This window comes from Equus asinus, chromosome 20, assembly GCF_041296235.1.
Source record: "Equus asinus isolate D_3611 breed Donkey chromosome 20, EquAss-T2T_v2, whole genome shotgun sequence".
NCBI classification, from domain to species: Eukaryota; Metazoa; Chordata; class Mammalia; order Perissodactyla; family Equidae; genus Equus; species Equus asinus.
Genome location: NC_091809.1, coordinates 51,752,761 through 51,764,056, shown reverse-complemented (window position 1 = coordinate 51,764,056; position 11,296 = coordinate 51,752,761). Strand labels below are relative to the sequence as shown.

Sequence of the window (11,296 nt, the reverse complement as noted above, 5' to 3'; positions counted from 1 at the left end):
GCACGCGCGCGGACACCCGACTTCCGGTTCACGCTGTGTTTTCCTTTTCGTTGTTTTCGTTCACCGTTGTGGGGCGGGAGTTGTCGTATAACTGCTTCCGGGTTGCTGGATGACCTTGAGCCTTCAGGAGCGAGATGGCGATTCTCTGGAGGCTGAGTGTCCTCTGCGGTGCCCAAGGAGGCCGAGGTGAGGAATCTTAGCGGCTGGAGGTTCTTAGCCCAGCCTCCAGCCGGGGAAGGACATGCGCTGAGGATTCGTCTGCAGGGTGGTGAGACCTCTTGAGCAGGGAATCCCTCCTCCTTTCCTTTGGCCGCTCTGGCTCCTGCCGAAACCACAGCAGTGACCACCCTTGCTTCCTGACCCAGATGTTCGCCCGAGCGCGTATCTCCGCTGCTCTAGGCTGGCGTGGTGATGGGGTAATCTGACAAAGAGCTTCTTCTGGAAGTTACAGTCCTGCTGAGGCTATTCCTAAAAGTTCTCTTTTTCTCCCCATTCACTGTCCTTCGAATGCTCCCACCCTGAAACAGAAAAGTGTGTTGGAATCTAAGTGCCAAAGCCTGGTCTTGACCATTTCCCATGCAGTTGGTGTAGAGGTGGGGGGGATCAATTCGATAATCATGGAACTGGGTTATACCAGGTACTCTAGTAAGGTTAGCATAAATGTGAATAAAACATAGTTCCTGCGCTCAAAGAGTTTTCATTTTTATAGGGAAAACGCATATAAGCATAATTTAACATAAAGCAAAAAGAATTGTGTTGTACGTAAATTGTTATGCTAGTCCAGAGGAAGAGTACATTTAGCTCTATTTTGGAAAGATTACCTTGCCCTGGTTCCTGAAGGAGCTGTGCCTGATTTGAGTCTTGAGGATAAGGATAGCTATGGGAAGAAGGGCACATCACAGGTAGAGCTGCAGGGATGAGCAAAAGCATTGATGAAGTTGTAGAAACTGCTTGGTATGAGAAAAAACAAAACAAATCAGATACTGGAGTGTGAAGCTCAAGTTGAGAAATGAGAGATGAATCTATAAAGGTGAACTGGAGTCAAATCACAGAAGAACTTGTCTTGATAAGGAGTATGCATTTTACCGGGTATGAAGGGGAGCCATCGAAAGATTTGACATATGTTTGCAGCAGATTAAGCACTTTGGTACAATGTGGTGGATGGCTATCATGGGAGATGGGGCAGGCTAAGACACAAGTCAGGGAGATCAGATAGGACACTGTTGTTGTAGTAGTCCAGGCAAGGATGGTGAGGTCTTGAACTTGGAAAGTAGTTCAAAAAAGAGAAGATTGTCTCAAGAAATGTTAAGGAGTTAGATCAATATGATTTATCAATTGACTGAATTTAGGGACAAAGTCCTACATGACTTGCAGATTTCCGGGTTAGGTTAAAGAGTAGCTGGGATGTCATTAAATCAAGTAAGGAACATGCAAATGGGAGCCAGGTTTGGATGAGAAAGTGAGTTAAAGAATGATTTTAGTTTTTGGCATGGTTTGAGGGCCACGTAGGATATCTCAGGGGAGATACTGAGCAGGCACTTTAACTCCTGAAACTCTGGAGAGATACCAGGGCTAGAGGTACAGAATTGGATGTCATCAGCTTATACGTAATAGAAGCTGAGTGGACGAAATGGCCAGGGGTGGGCACAGGAAGCAAAGAGAGCAATGGGGAGATGATAGAATCCTGGGAAAATGTTTAAGAGTGAATGCAGGACGAGGCTGATATAGGATGGCCAAAGAATCAAAGGGAGGACCAGAAGAGAGTTTTGTCAAAGAAAAGAAGGGAGGAAACGCCACCAATGCCAGGTGATGCAAAAAGGCCCAATAAGATGGATACTGAACAGTACCTGTTGGATATGGCCCCATGGAGACCATTGGGGACTTGCCAAAACAGCTTTGGTGGGAATGAAAACAAGTTTCAGAGTTGAAAAATGATAGGAAAGTAAGGAAGTTGAAGTGATTTAGACGACACTTTAAAGAAGCATGGTTAGAAAGGAAAGAAAGAGAGCAGGGCAAGAGTGCACAGGCATTAGAGGACATAGGATCAAGGGAAGGGTTAAGTATATTACATCAATTGAGGCAAAATGACCAATAGGAAGGAAGGAGAGGTTAAAGATACAGGAGAGAAATTTTTACCTTTTATTGAGTGCTTATAACATTCTGGGAATTATGCTGAGCACCTTGCATATATTGTTTAATTTTCAACAGAGTATTATGACCTGCTGTTACTTCATTTTACAAATGAGGACATTCAGGCTTAGAGAACCTGTTTAACTTAATTGCTCATCATCTCACAGCTAGTAAGTGGTGGAGTTGGGTAAACCTGGTCTGTCTGTTTTTTAACCAAGAGACAGGATCCCAAAGGGGACAGAGAGGGATGAGTTCAAGAATACAAGTGGAGAAATTAATCTTGAGAAGCAAGACAGTAGTAGATGAACTTCCCAGACTAGACTGAATTCCTTGAGGACAAAGACTTTGTCTTTATCTCTTGCTCCAGTGCAAAGCATAATCTTACATGTAGTGAATGTTTGTTGCATGAATAGATGAATACATGGAAGGAGAAAGGAGCCATAATTTACTTTTTTTTTTTTTAAAGATTGGCACCTGAGCTAACAAATGTTGCCAATCTTTTTTTTTTTTCCTGCTTTTTCTCCCCAAATCCCTCCAGTACGTAGTTATACTATGTGGCTCCTTCTAGTTGTGGCATGTGGGACGCCGCCTCAGCATGGCCTGATGAGTGGTGCCATGTCTGCACTCAGGATTTGAACTGGTGAAGTGGAGGATGCGAACTTAACCGCTCGGCCATGGGGCCGGCCCCCATAATTTACTTTTTTTTTTTTTTTTTAAAGATTTTATCCTTTCCTTTTTCTCCCCAAAGCCACCTGGTACACAGTTGTATATTCTTCGTTGTGGGTCCTTCTAGCTGTGGCATGTGGGACGCCACCTCAGCGTGGTTTGATGAGCAGTACCATGTCCTCGCCCAGGACCCAAACCAACGAAACACTGGGCCGCCTGCAGCAACCCCCATAATTTACTTTTTAAAATTAGTAAAAGTGAAGTCCTTTTACGTAAGTGGTTCATTGACAGTTCGATCTTTCAGTGGCTGCTTAGTCTGACCTCACAGCAACCCAGTGAAATAGATGCCATCCTCATTTTAGAGATGAGGTGTTATCCTATTTGGGGTTAAGTAGCTTGTCTATGATCATTTAGAAAGTCTGTCAGGGGCTGGCCCCGTGGCCGAGGGGTTAAGTTCGTGCTCTCCGCTGCAGGCGGCCCAGTGTTTTGTTGGTTCGAATCCTGGGCACGGACATGGCACTGCTCATCAAACCACGCTGAGGCAGCGTCCCACATGCCACAACTAGAAGGACCCACAACGAAGAATATACAACTATGTACTGGGGAGCTTTGGGGAGAAAGAGGAAAAAAATAAAATCTTTAAAAAAAAAAGTCTGTCAATCCTGTTAAAGGAGAGGTGCTTATCATCCCCTTAATGGTTCTTTCCTCAGCTCTCTTGCTCCGAACCTCAGTGATCAGACCTGCTCAAGTCTCAGCATTTCTTCAGGACCGACCTACCCCAGGATGGTGTGGAACGCAGCAAATTCACCTGTCACCCACCCGCCATTGTATGTTTTCTCCATTGGCTCTGCTTTCTGGGCTCTGGCCATCTTCATCTGGGCTAATTATCACGCTACTGGCAGGACTTGCTGTCTGTGGTGGGACCTCTTATGTCTAACTCTGTCAAATGAAGACCTAGCCTACACCTTTGAGCAGATAATGCCAGCATGGTTGTATGATGCCATTTACATTCATAGAGAACCTTCTGGTCTATGTCTTTTCAAAAATTTTAGTTTTTTAAAAAGAAAATAGCTCTGTAGGAAGAGTGTTGTATATAGTTTAGTCACTCTTATTTATTTAGCTAATGAAGAGGAGCCAGATGTGGATACTTTAGAATAGTAGACAATTAAAAAAGTCATGCATATTTATAGCTGTAATTGACTTGCTTGTTAGGTTGATATTAAAATCATGGAATTTCTTGGATGAATACTGTTTACGTATTATTAAAATTAGTTTTAAAAAAGCTATAGGTGAATAATGAGTTAACTAATTATTTTTAAAGTCTGGAAATATCAGTATTTTACAGAGATAAAGACTTCTCTTGATACTTGAGTCAGCCATTTAGAGATGCTTGCATCCGAGTTATGAGAAATTAGGCAACTGTAGTTTTTCTGCTTTTTAGAATTATTTTAGCTTCGAAAAGTTTTTATTTCTGCATTCCTTTGCTTAGTTCAATTAGGTTTAGCAGGGTGGTTTTAACTTGGTGTGCATGGGACTGAAGGAAAGCCCCTGACACTGTGTACATTGTTTTTAATGTCTTTGTCTACATGCATTTTTCCAGGAAGTAGCTCCATCCTTTTGTTAGATTCCCAATGGAGTCTGTAACCAAAAAAAGATAGAGACTCTCAAAGAAATGTTTAAAGCTCATTTTGTTTTTCACTTGTTTAAAGGAAGTTTTCATGTTTCATATCTGTTTTGGGCTATTTATAAGTGATGGAACAGAAGGACCATGATCCTAAAACTTGACATCAGAATTTTGCTTCTCTTTGAGTTGGCTGGTTTAATTTTGTTTTGGGAGGCTTTTTAAATATTACCTTACTTCCAAAGATTACAAGGTGTAAATAAAAGACTAATATTTTAAAGGAAATCCTCAAGTGTCACTAACTTATATTTGTAAGGTATCTGTCCATTACACTGAAGTCCAAGATTAGTAATTCTGCAAAGACATTTCGTCCATCTTCTTGCCTATCAGCAAAGCGGATCTGTCTTCTAATCAGTGTTTGTAGGCATTGAGAAGCCCTGTGCTAAAAGACTTCAGACAAGGGAGATAGCACCTCTCTCAGTTACCTTCTTAATCTCACCCTCTTTATGCTCCGAGTTGAGTCTTATTGCATACTGTTTGCCATTCTGTCAGTTTGGATTATTTTGTGGCAAATATTGAATGTGAGAGATGTGTTTCCCCCTTCAACTCTTATGAATTTGGTCCTTTTTTTCTCTAGCTGGTTCCAAGGCTGCATCTCTCCACTGGACTAGTGAGAGGGTTGTCAGCGTTTTGCTCCTGGGCCTGCTTCCAGCTGCTTATTTGAATCCTTGCTCTGCGATGGACTACTCCCTGGCTGCGGCGCTCACTCTCCATAGCCACTGGCAAGTACAGCAGTCCCTTCAGTACTGCATCGTCTGCTCAGTTTGTTTGCTGTGAGCTTGTCTCCTTGTTGCATATGAGGGAGAAGTTGATTGAGCTACTCAAGACCTGTGGAAAACTTTAAAATATATATAAAACATTTATATGCCCAGATTTATGTACCCACCTACTCAATGTCTTCACTTCCATATCTAATAGGCATTTGAGTATAGTGTGTTATAAAAAACTGAGTTCCTGATCCCCCCACGTCTCTTCCTCCAGCACTCTTGCTCATCTGAATTAGTGGCATTTACCTTCTTCTGTTTGCTCAAGCCCTAAGCTTGGTAATCATCCTTGATTCCAGTAGTAGTCTCCTAACTGCTCCCCGTTCTGTCTGTTCCCAACACAGCAGCCCCAGTGATCCTCTTAAAATATTAAGTTAGGTCAAGACATTTCCCTTCTCAAAACCGCTTGTTGTCTCCTAATCTTACTCAAACTAAAAGTCAGAATTCTTACAGTGGTTTACAGATTCTATGTGGTCCGGCCCCATTTCTTCCCTTATCTCCAGGTACGCTCTCCTCATTCACACTGGCTTCTGTGACATTTCTTGAACGTGCCAGGGACACTCCAGGCCTCGGGGCTCTATGCTTACTGTTCCTTCTGCCTAAAACTCACTTTTTCTAGTTATACTTCGTTTATTCCCTCATTTCCTTCACATCTTATGTGTCACCTTCTCAGTGAAGCCTTCTCTAACCACTTATTCGAAATTGCAGTGTCCTTCCAACGTTCCTTATCCTTCCCTCTTGTTTTATTTTTCTCAGTGGCACTCATTACCTTCTACTATACTATGTCATCTATTTATTATTTTGTATATTCCTTGTCTCCCCTCACTAGAATGAAGGCTCGGATATAGAAAAACACAAAAATCAAATCTATGGCTTAATGAATTATTATAACAGTAATACTACTCAGGTCAAGAAATAGAACTTTGCCACCTACTCCAGAAGCCTCTTCTTGTGTTCTGTCTCAGTCATAACTGTTCAACCCCCAACCAGGAACCATTATCCTGATTTTTGTAGTAATCACTTGTTTACATTTCATCATAGTTTTATCTCCCAAATGTGTATCCCTATATACTATAGTTCAGTCTTGCCCTTTCTTTTTTTTTTTCAAATTGGCACCTGAGGTAACAGCTGTTCCCAATGTTTTTTTTTTTCTTCTCCCCAAAGCACCCTTGTGCATAGTTGTATATTCTAGTTGTAGGTCCCTCTGGTTGTGCTATGTGGGAGGCCGCCTCAGCATGGCCTGATGAGTGGTGCCATGTCCATGCCCGGGATCCAAACCTATGAAACCCTGGGCCGCCAAAGCAAAGTGCGTGAACTTAACCACTTGGCCACGGGGCTGGCCCCAGTCTTGCCCTTTTTAAAAAATGAAGTATCATATGGATTTTTGACTATTTTGTCTGCTGTTATATCTTTAGTGCCTAGAACAGCACCTGACACACAGTACTAAGTAAATACCTGTTGAATGAATGAATTTCCAGTTTCTGTTTATTTTTTCCGGTGTAGTTTGTTAGACTTTCTAAGTTAGTGAACCTCCTAGAAAATTGTAAATAACAGGTTTCTTGACTTGTTCATTTATGTTGTTTGGCAAGGACAGTATGACACTGGGTAGGGGAGGCGTTTTCGGATTGTTAGAACTGAAAGGACGAGGGGAGTATCTTAACCCACCCTGTTATTTTATGGATGGGGAAATGAAACCTCAGGGAGGTTAAGTGACTTGTCAGAAGCATTTTCTAGCTAGTGTTAAAGGAGATTTTGCTTTCTTGGGGTTTTGAGGTGGGTTAGGAGAATTACCCTTTAACCAGATAGACTTTTCAAAATAAAGGATTCTAGTTGTATATAAAATATCAGCTCACAGGTACAGTAATACTTCTCTAATATGTGTTTCTTGGAAGGAGATCCATCTAAATTAATGAAAAATCTCAATAAGAGATAATTCTAAAGTAATGCTTTTTTTATTGGTTTCTCCTCCAGTTACCTTACTAATTGTCCTTCTTTTTCACACACACAAAAAGACTTGAAAGAGTTGTCTGTAATTGTGCACTAGTTCCTCAGCATCCAGTCTCTTAACACACATTAATTGGACCTTTATCCCAACTATTTAACTGAAGTCTTTCTTACCAAAGTCACCAAAGACCTTCATTTTTCCAAATCCAGTTGTCTATTCTCTGTCCTCCACTCACTGCAGCTCTCAACAGCATTCTACTTAATTGACCATTTCTTCCTTAAATAATGTTTCTTTGACTTCCTAGATGCCATACGTACCTTGTTTTCTTCCACCTCACCAGCTGTACCTTCTCGGTCTCCTCTGCCAGCTCCTTGTCGTCTTGTTTGACTTCTAAATAATAAAGGTCTGAACCCCAGGCTCAGTCTTGGCTTTCTTAATTTCTCCATGTACACACTTTCCAGAGGTGAGCTCAGATCTGACCTCTGCCCCTGGTTGCAGATTTATATTTCCAGTTGTCTGACTGACATGTTCACTTAGATGTTTCATAGTCATCCTGAATTTAACATTGCCAAAATCACTCTTTTTCCCCCCAAATCTCTCTTGATTTCCCCTCAAAACCACCTACTCTCCTCTTCTTCCCTAACTCAATTAAATCTGGTTGCTCAAGCCAAAAATCCTGGGAGTCATTCTGGATATTTCTTTTTGTCTTACCCCACATCCAGTCCATCAGCTTTTTCTGTTAGTTCTCTCCTCAAAACATAGCCTGGGTTCTCACGCCACAGTATATCCCCATCACAGCCTGGGTTTAGCCAACAATCTTGCCTAGGCTACTTCAGTTGCCTCCTAGCTAGTTCTCTGTTTCTCTTCTTGCCCCCTTTCTCCTGCCTGCACTGTCCATTCGCCACGCTACCACCAGAGTGACCTTTTTAAAAAGTAAAATTACATTTATCCTAAGAAGATATACAAATGCCTAATAAGCACATGAAAAAATGCTCAACATTGTTTGTTATTAGAGAAATGCCAATCAAAACCAGAATGAGATACTACTTCACACCCACTAGAATGGCTCTAAGCTGTGGAGAAGTTGGAGTCCTCATGTAATGTTGAGAATGTGAAACGTTGCAGCCACTTTGGAAGACAGTTTGGCAGTTCCGTCTAAAAGTTGTGGAGTTTACCATGTGACTCAATGATTCTACTTTTAGGTGTATAACTCCCAAAATTGAAAACATATGTCCCCACACAAAAACTTGTGTAGTAGTGTTCATAGAAGTGTTATTTATAATAGCCAAAAAGTGAAAACAATCCAAATGTGTATCAGCTGATGAATAGCTAAGCAAAATGTGATATATTCTTAGAAAGAAATATTATTTGGCCATACAAAGGATTGAAGTAATGACACTTGCCACAATATGGCTGAATCTTGAAAACATGCTAAGTGAAAAAAACTCAACACAAAAGGCCACATATTGTATGATTTCATTTATGTAAAATGTCCAGAACAGGCAAGTCCATTGAAACAGAAAACAAATTAGTGGTTGGGTAATGGGCTAGTGGGTACAGCGTTTCTTTTTGGGATGATGAAAATGTTCTGGAATTAAATGGTGATGATGTTGCACAAACTCTGTGAATATACTAAAAGCCCTTGAATTGTACACTTTAAAAGGGTTAATTTTATGGTACATGAATTATATCTCAATAAAACTTATTTAAAACAAAGTAAAATTAGGTCATTCCCTGCTTAAAGCACATCCCTGGCTTCCCATTGTATTTCAAATAAAATTCAAACTCCTTATCATGACCTTCAAGGCCTTATGTTTTCTGCCCTTGCCTTCTGATCTCCATGTTCTCCAGCTGCACTGACCTTTTGACTATTCCTCAAAGATAGCAAGATCATTGTCACTTTTATTTGGAATGTTCTTCTCATTCAGGTCATCCTTTCTAAAATATTTCTTCAGAGCACGTATGTACTTTTTCTTCAGTAGAATGTACCATAAAGGGCAGGGATGCTGTCTTGTTTGCTCTTCTCTCAACATCTGTAACAGATTCTGGCACATAATATCTGCCTGATAAATTCTTCTTGAATTAATGAAAAACTCGGTAGAGCATATGGTTTAGTTTGAAAGAAAAAACCCTAGATTTTGTAAATAGAGTAGTAATTATTTACTGTCTCTGATATAAATGATTCTGGAAAATTGAATCTGAAGAATAGGAAGAATTTATTATATTATTAGGAAACTCTTGAATCCTTCATTTTGGTTTATGGTTCTTGTTACCATGAGTTGCATTTTGAAGCTGACTGATTATTTTTTGCAGCCAAGTTATCTGTATAGCCTTCTAACTTCACTTGTGATTTTTCATTTGTACTGTGATTTTTTTATTTCTTTAGGGGCCTTGGACAAGTTGTTACTGACTATGTTCGAGGGGATGCATTGCAGAAAGCTTCCCAGACAGGCCTTTTGGCACTCTCGGCTTTAACCTTTGCTGGGCTTTGTTATTTCAACTATCATGATGTGGGCATTTGCAAAGCTGTTGCCATGCTGTGGAAACTGTGACCTTTTTGACTTAATACCTTGAGAATTGATTGTACACCTCTTTGCCTCTGCTCTGTCATGCCATTCAACTCACAATAGGGAGGAAATAACAGATAAGTCCATTGGTGTGACAAACCTCTTCTCCTAGTCACCTGGTTGTTTTTAGAATTTACTCTTTGAGGAAAAGGTTTGAGAGGAACTGTATCCAAGAAATTGTGAGACTGAGTTCCATGTTCTAGCGAGTTGAGGGATTGTCTCCCAGCTTCCCACAAGACTCACAGTGTAACTAAACATTATATATGAGCTTTTGCCTTTTAGTTTATCGAACTCTTAAAGGGAATTCACCTTTATTACTATCACTACCTGATCAAACATCTGTATTTGTCCCGGGAGTGGTGGAGAAAGGGAAAGACTTTGCAGAAAATTAGGCAGTGTTTAATTTTTGAAACTTTCCCTTTCTGTTCAGTCGATACCAGTTACTGATGGTTACATGTTCTAGGGAAACTTTAAAATTAGGAAATGCTGGTATTTCATATTACTAATTTCTAAATCCTAGGAAGAGCCTGGAGAGCTTCTGAATATAGAGAAGTTCCATGTAGGGAAGAGATCCCCTTATAGATGTATCAGAATATTACAGATGCTAAGCTGAGACTTAATCCTCAAATGTGTTTATTTTACTTGTCCTAAAATAATCTGTCCACAAATATAAAACTGTAAGTAATAAATTGTTATTTTCCCGCTATGGGACTCGCCAATGTGAAAATGTATTCTATGAAAATAAAGTTTTTTAAAAATAAAATGCTATATAATAAAAATGTATTCTTTTATGTAATAACTGTCGCTAGTTTTATTCAATAGAATCGAGTGTGTGTTTCATCTACAGCACTAAAACAGGACCTAGTGCTTAAATTTCCTTCTGGGGCTTAGCAGTTAGGTAATCAGATGCAAAGTACTGTACTACAAAAAAGACTTACATGTTATTGGCAGACATATACTGAGTATGAGTAGTTTGGTATGAGGAGAGTATTAAGATTAAGTAGTAGGTGTTAGGTAGAAAGGGTGTCTAATCCTAACAAGTTTCGTTAGCTGAGGATTGAGAAGGTAGAGTGGAGGCTGGTTGGGTACTGCCTGCCACAGGGCCTGGTTGGTTTTGTAATTAGGGTAGAGCTGAGCTGTCACTTTGGAAAATCAGTGGGTTGCTGTGAGCTGCTGGAGCAGCAGGGAGAAGAGGTAGGGGCTACCAGCAATGGGAGATTTCTAAGGTTAAGCAGGGCATGATCAGAACTGTGCTTCAGAAAGAATTTAGGTGATATTAGGAAGTTTGATAAACTAGAGGCAGAAGGACGTTTAAGAGGATAGAGGTAGAAGAAAGGGCCCGAACCTGGGCAGTCAGTGGAAAGTAGGAATTAGTTTCATAAGGTATTGTAGAAATCAAAAACATTCATTCAGTAGGTACTTAGAACCCCATGGAATTGGCACTGCACCAGGTACTGTGGCTAAAGAGAGAAGAATTTCTCTGCCCTTAAAAGGAATTGATAGTCTAATTGGGACAGGTGAATGATTGCAATATAGTGTGATA

The 11,296-nt window shown here is 40.5% G+C and overlaps 1 protein-coding gene across 2 annotated transcripts; it reads left to right on the top strand.

The window, feature by feature from the left end:
* Window positions 1–47: 47 nt before the first annotated feature.
* SDHD (succinate dehydrogenase complex subunit D) lies at window positions 48–10,552 on the top strand. 2 transcript variants are annotated; one of them, XM_014855456.3, is made up of 4 exons: window positions 48–186; window positions 3,507–3,623; window positions 5,055–5,199; window positions 9,573–10,552. In XM_014855456.3, exons 1-4 carry the CDS (start codon window positions 135–137, stop codon window positions 9,736–9,738), a joined length of 480 nt encoding a protein of 159 aa, XP_014710942.1. In that variant the 5' UTR covers window positions 48–134; the 3' UTR covers window positions 9,739–10,552. The 2 variants fall into 2 exon arrangements, with proteins under 2 accessions (XP_014710942.1, XP_014710943.1); XM_014855457.3 differs by lacking the exon at window positions 5,055–5,199 and having other exon boundaries at window positions 9,573–9,793.
* Window positions 10,553–11,296: the final 744 nt, after the last annotated feature.